General features: G+C 38.8%; 1 protein-coding gene across 2 annotated transcripts in view; it reads left to right on the top strand.

Annotated features, from left to right (window-relative positions):
* PXYLP1 (2-phosphoxylose phosphatase 1) overlaps window positions 1-21,727 on the top strand; it is an 84,993-nt gene extending 63,266 nt beyond the window's left edge. For both annotated transcript variants that reach the window (XM_027686179.1, XM_027686180.1), the window contains exons 3-6: window positions 9,284-9,445; window positions 10,308-10,434; window positions 17,784-17,923; window positions 19,380-21,727. In XM_027686179.1, the coding sequence (XP_027541980.1) occupies window positions 9,284-9,445; window positions 10,308-10,434; window positions 17,784-17,923; window positions 19,380-20,311 (1,361 nt within the window). In that variant the 3' untranslated portion in view covers window positions 20,312-21,727. The remainder of the gene's footprint in view (window positions 1-9,283; window positions 9,446-10,307; window positions 10,435-17,783; window positions 17,924-19,379) is intronic.
* The last annotated feature ends 348 nt before the right edge of the window (window positions 21,728-22,075 follow it).

The following is a 22,075-nucleotide window of genomic DNA, read 5'->3' as shown; positions in this document are numbered from 1 at the left end:
CCAAGATTATGGAACTTGAAAAAAAATATTGGAAAATGGAAAACTTTTGGTAGCATTTCTTTAGATTTCTTATTTCCAGTAGGTGTACCCAAGATTAGCTCAGCTGGTTAGAGCTTGGTGCTAATTGTGCCCAGGTTGTGGGTTTGAACTGTGGATGGGTCATTCACTTGAGAGTTGGACTCAGTGATGCTTGTGGGTCCCTTCCAACTCAGAATATCCTGTGATATGTCCATCTCAGCCTGGGACAGGTGCTTTTCCTTGGATTGCAAATTAAAAAGTAGCAGGCAAACCAAAGAGAGCATTTGTTTTATTGTTTGTTTCCGTGTGAGCTGAATAACAGTGAGCAGCTGTAGCTGTTGCTTAGTTGTGTTGTCTGCTGCAATTTTTCCTCTAGTGATGTTCTTGACAGTCTTTAAAAGACAGCCGAGATGCCTTTACTTCTAAGTATTTATTGAGAGCAAATGTGGCACGGGCTGATGTTTTCTAGCAGTCAGCTTGCTGCTGGAGCTGAGGAGCGTTGTCACGACAGTGGTGTGCTCACTGCAGAGGGCCACGTGGAACCCTCTGGATTTTGCTGCTCTGGGGGTGCCTCCTGCAGAATGCTTCTCTGCTGAAGAACAGGTGAGGCTGAAGTTCTCGCTTTGTCTGTGAAGAAACACTGTCTGTTTATCCTCTGAATCTGAATTCAAATTTCCCATGAGTATTTTTCCAGTTGGAGGAGAGTGGTTCCTTATGGTGGCTGCCCTGCTCCCATCGCCAGATGTTTTGGGCTGAAGAGTGACTCTGGCTGAGTTCTCCAGGTGGAGGAGGGGGACAGCAAGGGATCTAGTGCTTCAGGCTCTGTGGTGGCTGAGTCTGCAAGGGTAAAAGAAGAGGGAAATCCACCTCTTGTCTTTATTAAATCACAAGAAGGAAATGAGACTGTAACTTCTGTGTCGTCACTTTGAAACAGAAGATGTAGTTTAAGAAATATGAGGAAATATAAACATAGCACTTAACAGAATTTTAAAAGCAGCATTTTTCAGTTATGGACCCAAGTAATGCAGAAATTTACCCTGCAAAGACCAGTGCACCAAAATGGACACATCCTCCCCATCCACCCCTCTCACCAACTTTGTGAATGTATTCAGTTTCTCTTGGCAGGTTAAAGTTTAGATGTAAGGATTCAAAATATGATGTTCTGTTTCACAAGTCTGCTGCAGGATTCCTCATGGTCTTCAAAAGTAATTGCTACTTTTGCTGTAGAAAGGGACTATGTTTATGTTTACTTGATAGGATCGATAGAACTATTCTAGTGGGCTTTAACTTCTGGTGTCAGAATATGCTGTGCTGAAGGCTGTGGCAGCACTCTGGTTCTGCAGTATAAAATGCAGGTATTCAGGGCTGCTGTAGCAAGCATTTTTCAGCACTTTTTATTAGAAGCACTGGCTTGAAAAGAATATTTATTCAATGATATCTGGTACTTGGCTACTACACTTAAGCATTCTTTGTGAGTATTTTTGAAAGTCTATCCTAGAACTTGACACATAGGGTGCTGGCAAGAGGATTGTGCTGTAAGTCAACAGACTCCTTGAAAAGTCTCTAAATTATTATGAACTCCCTTATAGAAGGAAGAACAGCAGCAGCAATCCAGAAATTGAATGGCTCAAATAGGTATATGCATCTGGGCATGTCTCAGTCCATAACTCACCACTAGTGCTGAATGTCTGCAAACTGTTGGAAACTCAGAGTAAGGGATCTGTAGTCTCTGTTTTCTGTTTGCTCACATTTGACTGCTCAGTGAATGCTGTGAGGTTGGAAGTTCCTGCCCAATTCTGTACTGAGGTTGATGAGTCTGTATGTGAATCATCCATTTTCAGAGATTTGGGTTGGGAACATTTCAAGTGTGTGAGGAGGGAAGTGCTTACCCTGGTACAGCTGCAATCTGAAGGCTGTACCTATGTCACCTTCAAACACACGCAATTGTTAGGTTGAAGTATTTGTGGAGAAATTACACTCCAAAGAACCTTCTTTATCTTGTCAGGGGTTGTCAAGGGAGAGCATTTTGTTGTTGCTATTGTAGGTTAAATTAAGGTGTGTGTCTCCTTTTGCCCCCCACTGTTTTTCTTTCTATTACCCACCCCCCTCTCGCTCCCTTTACTCTTTTATTCTTTGTAGTCGTGCTCAGAGAACTTAGCAGCACTGTGGGAAGAAAACCTTGAAGCTCAGAGCCTGCTCTGCAGTAGAAAGGGCTGTGGTTGCACAGGGAGCTGCCCATGGAGAATAAATCTGTGCTCGAGGGGCCCCACGTGCTCCACAACATACAGGACACATGGCAGAAGCGGAGAAAATGGAAGGGCAAATGCTTGGGGAAGCAGGGATATGGTGAAAGAAGTAGGTTCAGACAAGGTTGGTTAAGGGGTAGAGACCGCAAAGACACTGAGGACTGTCACGTCTTCATAAGTTCAGTATGGACAGATTTTATACAAAAAAAATTCTCATCAGGGTCTGTAGGGCAAGGGCTTTGATTTAAAATAAAAATTACTGGAGTGTTTTCTTAAATTAAGTTGTACATTCTAAATAAAGTAAAAGCCTGTGAAAATTTAAAAGTAAAAATTTAGTAGCTCCATTTATATTTTATATAAATATAAAATCTGAAACTTAGAAGCTTATGTTCACAGGCTTAGAAAGCCTTTTAAAATATTTCTATGGTTATTTTTCTTAATAGTACTTGATAGTTTGACCAGTGTGAGGCTAATAAGCCTTTTTTTGTTTGTGTGATTATTCAGCATTCAAATACAGCACATTAGTGACAGTGGTGTTATGCATTATGGATGAAGGCCCTCACTGTTATTAAGGATCTTACCTTTGAGACTGTCAAAGCCTTTATTTAGCTATCCAAAAGAAGAAAATGAGAAGAGTGGATTGTGTGTCACACGGGCGCATTTGAACTTCACTGATGTCCAAACGTGCATTTTTAATTTGAAGCAGAGCTCTAAAACTGCCCCTGGGGATGTCCTGCTCAGGTGGGAGTGTGGGGCACCAGGGATCAGAGCCAGGGAGACAGGGATCGGCCCTGGGATGGCAGGATGGCACAGCTCTGGCAGTGCTGTGCTCAGGCTGCTTCTCTTCTCAGTTGGCACATGTCCCTTCGGTCTTGCTCTGTGTGCTCTTCAGCCCACGTGTGCCTTATCTACTTTGTCCAGATTGTTTTTCTTGCTGCACACATCTTTACCTTTTTCCCCTCAGTTGTTTTGAGGCATTCCTGCCTCTTTCTGGTTGTTCTTCCCTACTCTTCTTTTCTAGCTTCCATTATTTTCAGGGAGAAAATAACTAGAAGAGCAGGTGGGAGTTGGGGTTGTTTAACCTGGAGAAAAGGAGGCTCAGAGGGACCTTATCACTCTCTACAACTACCTGAAAGGAGGTTATACCGCGTGGGTGTTGGTCTCTTCTCCCAGGTATCAAGTGACAGAACAAGAGGAAGTTGCCTTAAGTTGTGCCAGGGGAGGTTTAGTTTGGATATGAGGAAAACTGTGTGGATGTGGCACTTGAGGATGTGGTGGTGTTGGGTTAACGGCTGGACTTGATCTTAGAGGTCTTTTCCAACTTAATGAGTCTATGAATCTCTGAAGTCCATATTCATCACCAGATTTTCAGAAGCCTGAGTGTTCTGCTCTGTGCTAGGCAGCCTTGTTAGTGCCCTGGTAGGAGCAGAAAGGGGGTGGGAGGAAGGTGGAAGTGGATAAATAACTTTTTGTGCTCCCTGACATGCGCATTTGCTTTTCTTGACCCATCAGCATAAGGTTACCTACAGTGGGGTTGCTGTGCTTTTTTTTCATTTCAGCTGTGTGGCTGCATTTCTGTTTAACTGTTTGAGACAGTATGTTTGTATGGGGCTGAAAGAACCTTTTATAATAGATGAAAACTTCAAGTCTCTGTTTAGTCAGAAAATCGAGACTAACATGGCTGCTGCTTCTCAGGCTGGTTGGAGCTACAAGGGAAAACAGCAATGGAAACCGGTTTTAGTGCTCACCTTTCTGGTTTTAGGTAAATGTTAGTGTTTTTTTTCATGGATAAGTCTTTTTTTTGTTGGATAAGTCTTGTTTTCTTTTTTTTATTTTTTTTTAAAAGGGGTGCTACCTTTTGCTTGTCAAACTGTGAAAGTAGGACTGCAGGAGGGAGAGAAATTGATAATGAAGTGATTTGGCATTTAATTTGGTGTTTCTTTACATGAAGTGCACTTTGCTTCGTGTTTGGTTTTCTGCTGTAATGAATTCTGTCAAATTCATGTTAATTTTGTAGCCCTAATGTGCTTCAGACGGGCTCCCTGCTTTGGCTCCTGAGCACAATAGCTGATATGGTAAGCTTGACATTCTTCCAGAGGGGATTAGTTGCTATGTAGGAATTGTAACAGTGGTTCCACTGAAAGCACTTCTGAATGACTGTCTCTCTTGCTTAGAAACTACTTATCTAATATTTGTCTTTTTGGTATATTTTGTGGCATTCAGGACTTGGGTGAGGGGTAGGGAAGGGGAGTATGGAAATCGGGCAAATTAACTTTTGGCTCTTTAAATAGGTCATCCTTAATGTAAACTGGGAATAAAGCTGTATGTCATAATGTTTGAGATACCATTGAGATACCATAAAGACTTTTCTTAGTCAAACTGGTCACCTAATTTTAAAATTTGGTCCTAGGGTTCTGTAGTATGAATTAAAATAAAAATTGCTGGAGGTTTTTGCTTTAATTAAACTTAGAGTTTGGATTTTATTTCTTCTGAATTTTGTTGACTTAATAATCTCCATTCGGAGCTGCAAGAATTCTTGAAAGAATTATTCTATGGCAGTATTTAGCTGTAATAGTATGTGACCAGTGTCCCTCTGTCTCTCACAGGACAGAAGTTGCTGCGAAGTTCAATCAGATCTTCCTTTTGTCTGATACCAGCCCGTGTGTTTAGTTTTACTTCATGTTTCAAGCAATTTTAGCTTGGTGGGATGCTGGGCAGAGTTTCACTGAGGTTTCTTTAATTTTGTTGTTTCTGTAACCTTTTAATTTTTGTTCCTAGAGATAAATTTTTCAAAATTAATGTTTCAAAGTAGTTTTTATGTAGCTTCTTCAGTTTTAAAAATAAGTTTATGAATATTGAGAAATAAAAAATATTGTCTTTCCCCTTTTGTTGCCAAACTACCTCTGTAATAATATGTACATATTCTTTATAGTTTCAGTGTTGGCAGAGCTTCCAGTAGGATGATGAAATATGTTTCAGATATATTTTATTAAGTGCTCTGGCTGTGGGAAATGCACATCAAAATCATCTGTTCCATTTCTGGTTTACATTGCTGTATTCCTGTCATAGTAAAACATGAGCTTTGAAAGGCACAGCAGTGGAAAATTCCTGTTCAAAAACTCAATCGTAGATTTAAGTATGACTATGTACACGTTGGCAGACTTCTGTTTGGGGCAAGTGCATGTTACTGTGAACTAATAGAGCAAGTCATATAAAATAGTGCTAAGCTATAAAAAGTGATGTGAAAACTCTGTAACAGAATTCTGATATTGTAATGATTTACATCTGGAAGAGCAGAACTGAGTTTGGAAAAAAATGTGAATTTCAACTCCATATGAGGGGATTTTTAAAATTCGTTTTTATTTGTTTTTTCCCTTTCCCCGTCTCAGCTGTGTCAGCCCAGTACTGTTTGTAGGTTTGCTCGTTACATGTGGACCAGAAAACCCACTTGGGAGACAGAGGTGGGTTTGACAGTGCAGAGGAGGATTTTCAGTAATGAAATACTCGGATACAGAGAGAAAGTCAGCTCTTCAAAGAGCTTTAGATAACTGCTCTGTGTGCTATAAGGAGTACAAAACTGAGGGAACAAATTGAGCCTTCTGTGCATAGGGAGCTGGAGAGGATAAGGTGTGCAAAGAAGGACTTGAGAGCCAGGAAGGGAGATAAATGAAGACAGCAAGGGAGTATGAAGACCAAGTACTTGAAATGAGAAGGGAGGGAGACAGGAGAAAACATTCTAAATATGCGAGGCAATAACAATGTCCAGGGAATGGCAGAAGATGAGAAAACAATTGAGACACAACTGAGAGTTTAGCTGTTGATATGGAAAATACCTCTGTGTTTGGAGCAGGCAGAAATACAAAGAGGGGGCTGTGTCACTTGGGGGCCTCATCCCAAAGCATTGCAAGTGCAGGATTGTTCTGGGTTCTGAGGAGCTTTAACAAGGGGCAAGGAGGACCAACCTTGCTGAGTGGGCACTTCAGGGTCACCGTGCTGAGCAAAGAGAAGGCAGCTCTCCAACTGGAATTCATCTCTCCTTGGCCCTGTGGCATCATTCTGCCTCATTGTGCCCCCACCCCTCCATTCTGAAATACTTGCTATTTTCATGTGTATACATTCAGTGGAAATTTCCAGTAGACTGCCTAGACTGGTGCCCAGTTCATATGATTTTGTCATTTTCTACTTAATGTGTATTTAAACAGAAGACACAGGCATTTGCGTAGGCAGTTTGGTTGATTTTGTTATTATTGTTTTCACCCGATATTTGTTATTTCAAGTGTGTCAAAAGTAGATGCTACTTGTCACGGCAGTGTTTATTTGCACTTATTTAAGTAGCTGAGATTTTTTGACCACCTTGACAATTATTTTTGTCAAACCTATGAACAATTTGAATCATTTAAATTGAATCATAGTGTGGTTTGTGTTGGAAGGGACCTTTGAAAGAGCATCTAGCCCAGTGCCCCTTTGAAACCCTGGGTTTAAAGTTAGAAGTTCTTTTATCCTGGTCCCTGTCTGAGGTACCCGAACATGGACAGCGTGGTAATAGTTTAATGAGGAAATACTGTGTTCCTCCTTCCCTGGTATAAGGCAAGCTTGTTCACTGTGCAGTAAGGACAATAGTTGGAGTTATTACCTGAATTGTTGTTATTCCTAATCTGAGTCCAGTTCCAGTCCACAAAATATTCTTAAATTGCACCCACTGCTACTGTGCTGACTTGAGTCTCCTTTAAGGGTGTTCTGTGAGTGGCTTTTTTAACTTCAAACATATAATCTGACAATCCTGTAGCTGTTATTTTTAATATTCAGTTTTATTTTTAATATTTTAAGGGCAGTAGGTGTTTCTCTTTAAGATTTAGTGCTTTTCCTTATCCTTAAATTTGTCTGGCAGTATTAAGGTATTCAACTAGTTGGATTAGAAATGAAATTTGCTGTCTGCAAACAGACTATTTGGCCCGGGAATCACAGGCACTTGAATTTAATAAGCTAATGTATGCATCTGTTGGCTTCTGCAGTTAATTGTCTCAGTGCAAAATGTGTGATCTGTTCAGTTTTTTTCACAGCTAAATCTACCTTAGGTAAAAGATTAGGATCCTTATTTTGCCTTTTTCCCCCCCAACCAAATTTTAGCACCAGAGTTTGTAGTTTTTGCCACTGGGGTGTGGTTTCCCTGTCTTCTGAAACCCTCAAGTGTCTAGGCTGAATTGAGTTACATCACCTCTCCAGTACTTCAGCCTGTGCGTGTCTGTGACATTAAGCAGCAGTAGCAGTGTTGTGGGTTGCTCTAGAGAAAATTGCTACAGAAAGCTGAGAGTTGTTGCTTAGAACCTTTTCTGGCTTGGAAACTTGACCAACATAATGTAACTGCTGTAGTTTGCCATTTATACTCTTTAGACAACTACTACCTTCTATTTGCAGAGTCAGCAACTGTTGTAACCCATTCTTGGGTTTGGGATTTATACCCCAAATCCAGGTTTGCTGCAAGCCCCTTCAAGCCAGAGTTACCAACCTCTGACAGATACTGCCAAGGCTCTGTGTTACTGCTGGTTTCTGGGTCAGTGGTTTGCAATGTCGCTCAACAATGTGAGTCTAAGCATGGAAGGAGCTAAAAAATGAACCTGGTAGATAAATGCTGGAATGGCAGCCGAGCTCCTCAGTTTAAGTGGCCAAAGTCAAAATTATAGTTTAATATTCTCACCAAGCACAAGTTGTGTGCATGAGCTGAAACAGCTTAATCAAAAGTTTGAAGTTGCTGCACTTTGTGGGTATTGGCCTTGTCAACAGCACTAGCAAGGCTATGGAAAATGCTTGGGTTCTGGTTTTGGCAGGCAAAGAGTAACCAAATAAAAATATCTGAAGTGTAGTGTATTGTAGTGTAAGAATGAAGAGTCTGTGTTGTATTACTGGCTACGTGCTTTTAAAATCTACATGTTTTTCACTTTGTTTTGCTGTTTTCATTGGTTTTCTTGGTCTGCACAACTCTTTATTGTGAAACAAATTCACCTCTAAAATTGGAGTTGGGAGTCAAGATGGAACTGAGGAACTGACCCAGAAGAATTAGTAAAGTTTTGCTTTGAAATTTGTTCTTTCCTTTCTTTCTTTCTTTCTTTTTAATTCCCTCCCGCCACCATAGAAGACTAATGGGGTAAAAATACAGACGCTTTTCCTCCTTATTTTCACCTTTAAAACTTCTGATTAAAATACCAGAAAATACTAATAAAAAAAATAAATGTGGGCATTTGTTATTACAAGTGTAGAACCTCATAAATTAACTAATGCTTTCATATCAAGGATGTAAAGGATGTTGTCATTACAACTCTGGCCCTAAAGTCAGATATGCTTCAGCTCGATTCTCTGTGTTGGAAGACCTAGTGGTGGTATTTCTGTTAGTTCCCCCACTGTGTATGAGCATTAACTGCATTTCTTTGTATTTCATGTTTTTTGGGTAGTCTGAGTTATGTTTCAAGAAATATAATTTGTGTGGGGTTTTTTTTTAGGTAAACCAGACTGTTTAAGGCTGGCAAAGTAGCAAAGTAAGGGCAGGGATTAGTGAGGAAAATGATGAATACTCCAGCTCCTTCAATCTTGACTACTCTGTATTCCCAGTGGTTTGTACTACCATCATCATAACTGTGCTGTGTCTTGTGCTGATGTCCTTCAATGTCAGTTTTTAAGGGAAAATGATGAGAAACATCTGGGCCTGTTGTGGCCCTTTTTCTTCAATTCATGTTCTTAGAGCTTCGTCAGAGACCAACAGAAAAAGCAGCTTCAAGGAGAGCGTAAAAGACAGCATTGTTCTACAGCCAGGTCTATTCTGAAGTCTTAGCCAAGCATTGACTTTGCCGAGGACCTCTTCTGGGCTATGTAAATCAGGAAAAAAATGACAACAAAGTTGTATACTATTGAGAGAATACATGGAAATATTTGTGCATAATTACTTAAAAATAATTTTTAAAAAGTCACAGTCTTCTATGTCCTTAAACCCTCCTAAAGATGTATGGTGTATGTTTTGTATCTTTCAGTGCATTTAATACCAGTAAACCCCGTCAGGGAAGATGGGCTGAATCCTAAGAGCCGAAAGAGAATAATGCCTGACTTGCTGACAGAGCCTCCTGCCATAGATCCTGTTTATGAAGCTCATGTTTACTGCAATATCCCCACCATTGCTGAACGCAGCATGGAAGGTAAGTTTTGGGAGTGCAAACTGCAGCTTAGTTGGTTGTTTCTGTGTGCTGTCACTGGAATTGATAACTTTGTGCATGGTCAGTTCTTTGGTACTTGGAGAAGGTACAGCAAATATGAACTGGTTGCTGAATTTCCTTAAGTCATTCAAAATATGCTGTTCTTTTCTTCCCTTTGTATCCTCTTTGTTGTCTTGATTTTTGGAAGTGGTTCTGTCTCCAGCCAATGGTCTAAAATTAAAAGGGTTGGGAATTGTAATTGCAATTGAATTGTAATTTTTAGTACAAGTGAGATGCATTGCAAACAGTTGACTTGGAATTTTGAAAAAAAAACCCCTACAGAAGTAATTAATTTTGGATTCCAAACCATTAGACATGGTCAGCTAGAAGGCATATTTGCATTCTTTACCCTACAGCGGCTGCAGCAGCAAGGGAGTCTGAATGAATTCCCTCATTAGCATATCCCACTAATGCATATAAAATAAATTACAAACTAGTATATCAAAAAGCTCCAGATTAGACATGCTGCAAAATCCATCATTATGATGGGGTCTGGAAGAGAGGCATTATAAAAGTGGAATAACCTTATTGTGTTGGGAGAGTTCGGTGCTTGAATAATGTCTTTTGTGGTTGTTGGACTTTAGAGGTCCTATGGAGATGTTCTAAGAAACTCAGTCTTGCGTAATTTATCTTGCAATTTAAAGTGAAATCTTTCTTGGGATGGTAAGTTATAATTTCTTAGGGGTGTTTTCTTTCATTGCAATAACAAAGCTATCAAGCTAATTATACCTGCTTTTTTATTAAAGAAAGTGTGGGCAGGTAACATATTTTTTCTCTTTTTTTTCTTCCCCTTTCTTCACTTTAGGTCATGCACCTCATTATTTTAAGCTGGTGTCAGTTCAAGTGCTGATTCGACATGGTGATAGGTATCCACTCTATGCCATTCCCAAGACAAAGAGACCTGACATTGACTGTATGTTGGTGCCCAGCAGGTAAAATTCTTGGGTTTTGTCATTCCTAAATGCTTCTTTTGCTTGAGAATTATTTTGTTCTTCTTCAGGAAACAATTTGTGCAACCTGAAGTACATTCTGACTTCAGATATTTGTGTATTGTTATGGTTTAAAAAAAACAACCCCTGTATCAGTGGTGTACAATACTTCCTTTGAAACAAGAACTATTACCTGGTACCAGTTCAGATCAGAATAAGTTCTTTGTATTTCTTTAAATAGAAAAAGCTATTTAATTGAATATTTAGGTTGCCATTCCTCTTAGATAAGCTTTTACACATTTTCAAAATGTAAGTGCAGCATTTTAGATAGTCTCTTCCATTTCAGCTCAGCATGCTTCCTTTCATCTGAATACTAAAAGGTCTCAGTCAGTTCATCACTATCATAAGAAACTGATATTTGTATTTTATATTATTTTTTTTCTTTTACTTTTCAGAAATATAGGCTATCAGAGTTCCTTTAAATTAATGATTTGTGTCAAAATTCAGGAAAAAATGGGAGTTGTACATTTAACTTAAAAATGCAAATTAACAGAAAATGCATTTTGCTACTTGAAAACTACTCTTTTCCTGCAGTTAGCACTCACTGTTACTGTCACACTAAGTTGTTTGTGTCTGACTGACGTTAAAACACTGCTTTCCTTTCTGTATCAGTACAGTGTGCTTCTGTCTGACGTCATGTGTTTGTAGGTTGCTGATGTCTGTTTTCACACCTGAACCACTCTGAGCTGTAGATATGATCTGAATTGCTTCTCTTCCCCATGGAAGAACCTTTCTTTTTCTTTAGAGTTTACTTGCTGATAAAGATGAATTATAGTGTAAAGCAGTAGAAATAAACAGTGATGATGTGAATCCCCAGCCTTTGCCCTAGATTGCTTGATTACATGTGTTTTTTCTCCTTTTTAGTAGGATCTAAGGTATTATTTTTTTTTCCAATAGAGAAATTTCCAGTGAACCTACTGAATACGTACAATTAAAAATATCAAGAAAAACTGTCAGATATGTTAGCAAAACCTTTAGGCAAATATACATCTTTATGCTGCTGCCACCTCAGCAGTGTCAGGTGTGGAGATTTCCAAGTGACTGGGGGCTGGGTCTGCTTTGTGTTCCTGCATACATTACTCAGGAAAAGAGGCACAATAGATATACACAGCACTGTAGATACACCATAAATACCTTTTCCCAGAATAGCATGGAATCTCCTCTGTCTTTAATTCTACACCAGAAATGCAAGAGCATTATTTCTTTATTCAGAATTGGCTTTTCTCTGTCATGCTGAAAGTGTTAATGCCATGCTGAAAGTGCATTTCACCTCAGTGCCTGGGAAGATCATGGAGTAGATCCTCATGGAAGCATTTTAAGGCACATGCAACACAAGGGGATGATCCAAGACAGCCAGCATGGCAATTGTGCCTGACCAATCTGGTGGCCTTCTATGATGGAGTGACTGCAACAGTCAACAAGGAAAGCCTGACCAGTGTCATTTACCTGCACTTCTGTAGGGCTTTCAGTACAGTCCTACATGACATCCTTATCTCCAAATTGGAGAGGCATGGATTTGAAGGATGGACTGCTCAGTGGATCAGGAATTGGCTGAATGGAGGCAGACAGAGTTGTGGTCAATGGTGACCAAACTCCAGTTATCTCTGCCATAGAGCTGAGTGGGCAATTAATTTCTCTAACAAGATGGAAAATGAATCGTTTGCTAATAGCTATGATAACATTATTAATGACTTGCCTTTAGGGGTGAGACTATTTTCAGCATGCAGTACTAAGTAAAGAAATATGATCCAGATTTCCATTGAGTTCTTAGAGACTCTGATCTTCTGATCTTGCTTAATATCTGTCATGTTAGAAGGTATGTGAGAAAGCTTTGTCGAAAAGATTTTAACTGCAAGTGACAATGTTGGATGAGTAGCTGTATTTCTCAATATTAAAGTGCCACATGAGACCTCAGTTTTGTATTTGTCAGAGAAGCTTTTATAGCTATTTCCACTTCAGTTTCAGTCAAGGAATACAATATGAAGGCCCTGGAGTCATAAAAACTATTCATAAAAGGCAAGGGAGTAGTGTGGCTTTTGACACAGAATGACCAAGTGGAGCAGTTAAGAGAGCACAGTGTCAGGCTCGGAGGAGCCCGGCGGGGGAAATACCCTTGGCTCATATCATTTATGAAGCATTAGAGCATCAGTGTACAGATGATACGTCCCTTACCAGTCACAGCCACTGCAAGACCTTGTCTCCCCAAGAGCAGAACTTATGTAAAACAGAATATCCTGTTTTAGGGCAGCACAAAGATTAAAGGAGTTGGCTCTGCACTGTTCTGTCCAGAGGTGTTAAAGCTGACCTTCCTGAATAAAACTGGAATTGTTACTGCTTTGGCCAGTGTTTTGAATGGAACATTTATTGCTTTAGCATCAGGAAGTGATTTGCTGTGTTTGGCTGTTGAGCTTATATTCCTTTGTGATGTAAACATGGTGTTTGATTGTAAACATATTTTTAAGGAGAGTATGACAAGGTCTGTAATCGCTGCCTTTGAACTGAAGGCTTCTTGGTGCTGTACAGTTGAGATGTCTGATTGAAAGTCTGGCTTGTTTAAGCTTTCTGGACTTATAGCACCAGGTAAGCATGCTGCTCATATGTAGGCTGTTCCTTATTTGACTTGGCATTCAGCTGATGGAATTCATTAATTAAGTAGATTATGCTACAGCCCCATGGACTTCTAATGGATATGCAAAATAGCCTTGAGGTCACTCTTTGGTTTTGCGAATGATGGATTGTGACATATAAGTGTGGAATGAATATAAGTAAATGGATTAAATGCTTTGGAGATTTCTTCCCTCTAAAACTTCAATTAACATTATTATTATTATTTTCATTGTTCTGGATGCAAATTTCCAAAGGGAACTGAATAATATATACTTTTTCCCTCAAGAAAATCAATTGAATGATATTATGAAAATCTTTTCATTGTAGTGTTTACTTATGGGGGAAATAAATTATTCTCCCACTTTTTGTTCCTTATGTAGATCAAATTTATAGTGTCAAAAGTAAAGAAATATGCAGTGTTTCTTCACTGACTTTGTACGTGAGAGAGAGAAGAAATGCTTTTTGGAAGATGCTAAAATGATTTCAGAAGACTGCTATAATTTGATAGTAAGCTGGGTTAATTAGCATATGCTTTAAGGCGTTTTGAGAGGTGTTGATGTTAATCATAAGAAGCTTAGTAACAAATACTGAAATTTTGTGTTCAATAGGCACATGTTTTGAAACTGCCACAAAAATGAGATGGAAAAGTGTGGGAGAGGAAAGAGTGTGAGCTAAAGGAGGTGTGGATTTGAGTTGGAGTGAAGTCAAAGTACAATCCAGACCAGAATTAGGTGAAGAAAGGTCTCCTCTTGACTCTAAAGAATTAGAAGAGCAGTGAAGTAGGTGGAATTATAAAATCACAAGATGGTTTGGGTGGAAAGGGACCTTACAGATCATCCAGTCCCAGGCCTCTGCCAGGGGAGCACTGTAGAGTTTGTTATAAAAATGTAAAAGCTGTGAGACCTTTATGAATAAATAATCCCCAACAGTACAACTACTGCCTTAGGATCTCTTTTGTAGACTACACTGATCTATTGTTTGGTTTAGTGGCTCTTTCCATTCATTTGCCTTCTAAAAAGGAAACAGTGCAGTCCTTTGATCTGACACTTTTTTTGGTCTACTTGAACTTCACAGAAAACACACGTTATTTTTGCTTGAAGTTATAAAATATTTTTTTGCATTTTAAGTAAAGAGAAAAGGGACTTGCTTTTGGTACAGTTTGCAGACAGAAAGGTCATGTCTGTGTGCCATACATTTTTGTGTCTGAACGCCTCAAGGAGAAAGCAAATTTTTATTGAAGGATGTCAGCTCAGTTCCTGGCAGAAATGCACATAGAGTTCAAATAGTTGTGCAGTGTGATTTCTTTCCATGTACACTGGTTACAGTGTAGCAATAAAGGGGTGATGTTTCAGTATTAAAGCTTTTTAAGACCTTTACAAATAAGATATTTGATTTAAATGTTGGTCCATTTTAATGCTAGTGCATGAAAACTGCAGTGTTAAATCTGTCATCTATTATCCCAGTGTTTAGTTTGTAAATAAGGAAAAGATAAGCTGAATTAATTACTATGAGGGAAAAGAAGCATCCTCAGTTTTGTTACAGGTAAAATTCATTCTATTTTACAAAAATAAAATCATTAAAAGGGCAAATTAACAGACTGGAAATATGGAAAACAAATGTTCAAAATTAGGAATTGTGGCTATTGCTGGTGGATTTAAGTGAAAAGCTTATGCTCTGACAAAATTTGAAATATTTATTGTACTGATACTATTTCCAAATGTGGTAGCTTGCCATTGTAATGCTGGGCAAATTACAGCAGGATATCCCTTTAGCCCATTTTTATTTTCTGATTACTTTTATGGAAATAAAATTTTAAGGATAATTCAGTCTTTTCAGCTGTACAACTGAGCAATTTCCTTTGCTTCCTGCTCCAGCAGCCCCAGCCGGGTTGCCTGGATACTCCATCTCCTGCAGCATCTGTAAATTGGCCAATTCAACAGGAGGATTCATATTCTAAATAAAAGAGAAATCTTGGGGTGGGAGGGGGAATGGTTTGTCAGCTGGCAGCCTGAATGCTGCTGTAAATTTTGCTGCTGAGAAAAATATGTGTTTATTTGCCCAGTTGTACAGGGTTAATTGAGGAGAATTTCTGGTATTTTCAGAATTCTGTTCCATACATGAGGATTACATTCAGGATAAAAGTATTCTGTAGCCTGTCTGTCCCCTTCAGGCAGAATGGCTCTTATTTCTATTGTTTGATTTTTTTTATTTTTTTTTCTTCCCTGGAATATATTTAACAAGTAGTAAGCTTTGAATTTGTCATATTTCATAATTTGATTCTGCAAGCATGTGCTTATCTTGTCTTCACTCTAAATACAGTGTAATTCAAAGCTAAGTAACTTGCATCTATGTATCTATATGAAAATTTGACTTGCCTGTCATTTTTTTAGAGAAATCTATTTGCAAAGCACTGACAAATACTTTTCTTTCTTCTTTCCTTTCTTCCTTCCCACAAGTGGTTGCTGGCAGTTTTATCAGCACAGGTTTGATTCCATTAGAATTCTTTCAGGTTTTTATGAACAAAGCAGCAAAAGAAGTTGAATGGATAATACAATTCCTCAAAGTTTTCTTTCACATGTATTTGGAGAACTTGCTAATTAAATAAATGGAGTTTAAGGAAAATTGTGGTTGTCAATTTATTCATGTGTAGACTTTTGTAAAGTACAAGATTTAGAAAATTGGTAGTTCAGCCTCCTACCTTTGTGATAAGCTTAAAGAGCAATTTGCTAATGGGTTTAATTTAATTTTCTCAACTTCTCCCATTTTTAGATTACACTGCTGGGCTGTGAAAATAGTGTAATGTACAAAATGTTCAGTTTGAAATTCTCGTCTGGAGCTTGAGTGAGCTTCTAATGTACAGTTGTACAACAGGAAGCCTTGACTGCTTGAGAAAGGAACAAAGCCTGGTTTATGTATCTCTGCTTTGCAAATATTAATCTTCATTTGCCTTGTTAAAATTGCAATATGCAGAAGAAGCTGTGGAGTTAGAATGTCATAAGTTGGCTGGGTTTCCTTTCAATTTGAAGGAAAAATGGAATGATTAATCTGACTTTTTATCTCATTACGCTTTTTGTCTCATTTTGCATTGTTTTGTTACTGGCACTTGTACCATGATTTATTTAACATTTTCCTTCCAGGAGGTTTTTATTTTTCCTGAAGGTAAATTAAATACTGGAAAATTCGAGTTGTACAAAATGATACGAGCAACCTTTCTATTGACAGGCACTGATTATGAGACCTCCTGTATATTCATGCTGTGAGCACAGCTCTGCAAGAGGTCTTCTCGTGTACGAGAGTTTCTCAGTTGGCTCTTCTACATAAGCAGGGATGTCTTTGTCCCAGTAAACTTTGATTCCAGACACTCATTCCTACTTTAGTAGTGTTATTGCTCCCTCTGGTGGGTCCTGCAACTCTGCTTTTTTTGTTTTTTAGACCTGAGGTTTTTATATCAAAATAGTTTATCATTCTAGCAAATGGAACTATGAGGAATAAACACAAACCCCAGACTTCTGTAAAATATCTCAGGCAAAATTTCTCTTATATATATAATTTTAGCGTTTTTTTAAGCAACGTTAAAAAATATTAACCCTATTAAGGCTGAAAGTCCTATTAAAATGACAACCATCTGGGGCAGACTGGGTTGCCAAACAGTTTCTGTTTTAGTTCTGCACAAAAGCAGAGAAATGACTGTGTGACATTTGGTAACTGTTGACATTTGGTAACCGCTGACATTTAACAAAGAAATCCCTGCTTATGTAATGCATTTCTGCTGTAGAAATGTGAGCATAGATTTATTTTTAAAGGTTCAAACCGCTTTGGGTTACACTGTTTGTGGCCTTTTTTGTATCTGTAGTTTTCTGCACAGCAGTACCACAGTGAGCTGAGTCCAGAGTGTCTTTGAAATTTGCAGAGGAGTTTAGGAGATCTGAGCATTCTTTTATGAACTTGAATTCTGTTTCAGTGAGTTAACTTAGGCATTTTGGTGTATATTTCTGTATTCATTACTTGCATAGTGGGGGTATCTTATCTGTTCAAGTGTCCAACAGTGTTGGCCTCTTCCTTTCTGGGTTATAGTACAATACCCAAAACAATGACTTTCAATTTTAGTGGGGCCTCTGGATACTGCTTTCCGGGTACCACTTAATGGAGACTACATGTGCTTAAGGTCTGAAGTAATTAGAAAGAAAGGCTGAGATTGTAATCAGCATTGTACATTACAGAATTCGAGAATTCCTTCAATGTCATCTACTTAAAATACTGGTTGTTTGAACCCCTTTAGATTGGTAGTGCCCTTGACAGTGCTGTAAGTGCAATGGTACTTCAGAAACTGGAGAGAGGTTTTTTTTATAAGGATTCTATATATATATTTAAATTCACAACAGTATTAGTGACTGCATTAAAAAAAAAAAACAACCAAAAAAATCTTTCCAAATTGCTTACTGAAAGGTATCATAATCTTAACATGACAAAACATCTGTTTCCCTCTATCTCTCTGGTAGATAGTGAGTAGTTAGATTTCTTTTCCATACGTGCAAAAGTCCTGAGTAAGTGCAGATGTTGTCCCAGTGGGAAATAACCTCACACCATGAAATTTCTGAGCTGACATACTTGGAATACTTGACTCTCTAGAGCTGTTTTCCCATATGCTTTTGGGAATTTTCACATTTTGGTTTTTACCTCTCTAGGAAACCTTCTCATCCTCAGCTTGAAGCTTTCATTAAACATATGTCCAAAGGGTCTGCAGCCCAAATGGATGGTTCCCTGAGCAGCCTCCCTCGCTACCCCAGTCATTCTCAGTGTGAAATGGGAGAGCTGACACAGACAGGTGAGTTTCCACAGCAGCTCTGTCCTCTGCTCTCTGAAACACAGTCTGCTTGAAAGAGATCTTCTATTTCCTTTATGTTGAGATAAATGCTTTTTTATGGAAGCTTATCATGTTGGTCATAGCATAGGTTATGCTGGGATATGAATAAAGTATTAGTCTCTCTACTGTAAAAGTGGCAGCAGTTGTAGAAACCATGGTTTATACTATAGCTTGACAATTCTGTTGCAGACTGGTCAAGCTTGGCATCTCTTAACTTTATTTGTAGCAGGTCAGAGCACCTTTTCATCATGTTGCTTTACACCACAAAATTGCTTTGTTACCCTTGTGACAAACGGCACTGCTCAGTACCTCCTGAGGAAGAATCTGGTGCCCTGTTACTGACTGGTTTCTGATTCAGAGGAGCCCTGGAACAATCACTTGAAGAACAATCACTTAGTGACCTACTTTTACCTGTGTTGTAGCTGCTGTGTCCCTTGCAAGGGGTTCTGATGTAACAGACAAACTTGATGCTTGTATTATAGAAATACTTTGTACATCTGGTGCCTGTCAAATCCTTATGTGTTCCCATGGGAAGAAACACTTGGTCAGTGTCAAGTGTTGCAAAGTGATGTTAGGAGAAGTTGAGGCAGGATACCGTGGACCACTCCCTGACACTTCCCAGCACAGCTTGTTGTATGTGGAATTGCACACAACACAGGGATTGGAACTGGTATTTGGGGACTCCTGTTGCCTCTAGCAATGTATGTTATGGTGCATAAATGGTTCCTGCCTGTTGCTCTGCTGCTGTGAGAGGCTAATGCAAGAAACACAGATTCTGGAGCAAAGGTCTTGGTGTGTCAGGAGTATGCATACCTCTTCCTTCCCAGCTGGCAGAGCTTTAGTGTAAGAATTATCAAACAATTTAAATTGTTTAAAATTCAGGCAATTTTTTGTTTAAAAAAACAAAAAACCTCCTGAAGGAGGCTGGAGAAGAAAGTTTGATGGGATTGGCACACAGCACCACTGTTTTGTGAGTTACTAATTTACATTCGGTGTATTCGTTTTGTGACTGCTGGTGGTTTTACTGACTGCCATAAATTTTCAGAGCTGGGTCCATCTTCAAAATCATCTTCAAAACTACTTTTATAGTCATGTTAAATCCATTCAGTCTCTGTCTTGGTCCAAGGAACAAATATTAAACCACTAAGGTTTTAAACAAATCTTGTGGAACTAGGTTTTTCTGCCTATATTTCAGTTTAGTTCCTAGAATCTGAGAGATACTGAAGAATAACAGGTATCTCATATTTCAGATGATTTTTGTACTAGTCAATCATAAGTGAAGTTCAGTTTTGTAAGTTCATAACCTTTTAACTAAGTGTTCATTTATCAGTAAGGCTACTAGCTGTATTTTTTTTATTTTTCAAAACTACAAAGTTTTTAATCATATATTGTAATTTCTTCAAAAATTCTCTTTCAGGGGTTGTACAACACTTGAGGAATGGACAACAATTACGAGAAATTTATATAAACAAACATAAGCTGCTTCCCAGTGACTGGACAGCAAAACAGCTCTACTTGGAGACAACAGGGAAAAGTCGAACCCTGCAGAGTGCATTGGCCCTGCTCTACACCTTTCTGCCAGATTTTGACTGGAAAAAAATTAACATGAGGCATCAGTGGAGCACCATTTTCTGCTCTGGAAGCTGCGACTGCCCCATGAGAAACCACTACCTAGAGGAGGAGCAGCGCAGACAGTACAGCTTGCGGGTGAAAAACAGTGATTTGGAGAAAATATATGTGGATATGGCAAAGATTGTGGGCATTCCCACCAGGCAGCTGAGAGCTTCTAACCCTATAGATTCTCTCCTGTGCTATTTTTGTCACAATGTCACTTTTCCGTGTACCAAAACTGGCTGCATTGGTATGGAACACTTCAAAGTAATCAAGAGACATCAGCTGGAGGATGAGAGAGAAAGACAGGAAAAGAAACTTTATTTCTTGTATGCGCTGTTGGCCACTCATCCTTTCCTCAACCAGACTGTTGATCGGCTGCAACGTGTCGCTGAAGGCAAGAAAGAAGAAGTATTTGTTCTCTACTCTGCACATGATGTCACACTGTCACCTGTTCTTAGTGCCTTGGGCATTACAGAGGCCAGATTTCCTAGATTTGCTGCCAGATTAGTTTTTGAGCTGTGGCAGGATGGGAAGAGACCCAAAGAACACTTTATCCGCATCCTGTATAACGGTGCCGACGTTACATTCCAGACCTCGTTCTGCAAGGATCATTACAAACGTTCCAGCAAGCCAATGTGCCCATTAGAAAAATTTGTCAACTTTGTCAAGAGGGATATGTTCTTAATTTTTAACAGCACGAGTTACTATGATGCCTGTCGGAGGAGAGCACTGTAGGGAAGGAGAGAGAAAAGGAGGCAACACTAACTTGTCTCAGTGAAATCTGTTTTCCAGTTGAGGCACAACTGAGTTTTGTTATTTCTTGTACTTGTGTGTGTAAGTACAGAAGGGTATTGCTTGAAATATTCTTCAAATGGTTTCATTTTCATTCAGACTGCAGATGGTCTCCAGTAGAAGAACAAATACCGAGTGTTACCTTTGTGTGTGCTCACAAATGCTGTTAATTGTAATGATAAATCACATGGGCTACTGTAACCTGGACATGGCTTGATAAAGAGTGAGAGAGCATAGACCTCGTGTCTCTGTATTCCAGAGCAATACTTGGCTACCATAAGTTTAAAACCAAAACTTTTTTTTTTCCACCACCATCTCACAGTCATTTTAAGTAGTTTCTGTCAGGGTCTTTTATGAATTCCAGGCATCTGCATTAAGGCATTTGTAAGGAATTTTTGAATTTCCTTATTCAAAAGAAGCCTTCTAATGTTATGGGGCAGGTCTTTAAAGCAAAGTGCATGTGTGTGTCTGTGCATACTTACCTGAGCATGTACAAATGAGTGTGTGCCTTGTTGACCTCACAGACCTATAAACACGTGGCTACTGTTGCCAGTGCCAGAAAAGGATGCACTGGAAAATGGATACAGAACTCTATTCTTTGATTGCACTTTCAGCACTTTGAATAGTTCAAACACAGTCTAGAAATATGTAAAGGTCTTGTGACAGTAAAATAGATAGCAAACACTAGCAGTGTCACTTAACCTGAGTGGGAAATTAGGATTAGAAAGCAGTTTTATGGTGAAGTGTTGGGCTCTTTCCCATTGTGAACATGTTCAAGCTGTTGTGTTATGGAACAAATCAGTGGTTTAGGAATTTGCTATGGTGACTGCTTGAGACAGCTTGACTAAATACTGAGAAAATTTTGTAGCTGAGTTAGTATTTTTATGGACTAGGAAGCTCTTATTTTATAAGACCAGACTTGTACATATTGTACTGTGTATATTTATAACACAGTAGATTTTTCTTACTTGTTTAGTTTGTAAAGACTTGTGAAGTTCACTTTTTAGACATTTTTTTTTCCCTTGATCGGGATGTTTAGACTCAAGAAAAAAACTGTAGTTTATGGGTAATTTGAACAATGAGTAGATGTGAAAACTTGTACTTCAGACTGCTTTCATCTCTGTAGGAGTAGTAAATCGAGAATCAATTTTTACTAGAATTCATAGAAATTTTATAATGGTGGAGGGTTTTTACACCTCTAGAAATAAATTAGTCTGTGACTTGTGATTCAATGGTGCTAGTTTATCAAAGAAAACATAACTCTGCATAAGTTCTCTGACTATTGGCATTCCACTCTCTCTTTTTTCAATGCTGCATTTGAACATATTTCTTTAAATAAAATTCTGGGGACTCTTTGTATACTTGTGTGTTATGTTTATTGTGACTTCTTTGGCTCTTTGCAGTAACAGGGTGTGTATTGTTAAGCTGTTTGTTGCATTTGTAACTTCTGCACTTTGTATGTTCTGGGTCCCAGCCTGAGAAGGAGTAAGTATGTGTTTCATAAATACTGAACTAGAAATCCTGATAGAATATTTGGGGCTTTTGTACCACATTAGATTCAAAACATTTTCTTTCTATCTAAGGGACTAGCTCTGTTTTCCATCATCCACGTTTGTGTGCTGGAGGGCAAACAGGAAGAGAGAATCTGAAAGTTGAGCTCAGTGTATAAATTAGGTGAACGGGACCATTTGTCCAATATTAGTAGCA

Source organism: Neopelma chrysocephalum, unplaced genomic scaffold (assembly GCF_003984885.1).
Source record: "Neopelma chrysocephalum unplaced genomic scaffold, ASM398488v2 Primary Assembly neopelma1_70, whole genome shotgun sequence".
Taxonomy (NCBI): Eukaryota; Metazoa; Chordata; class Aves; order Passeriformes; family Pipridae; genus Neopelma; species Neopelma chrysocephalum.
This window is presented reverse-complemented; position numbering and strand designations above follow the sequence as displayed.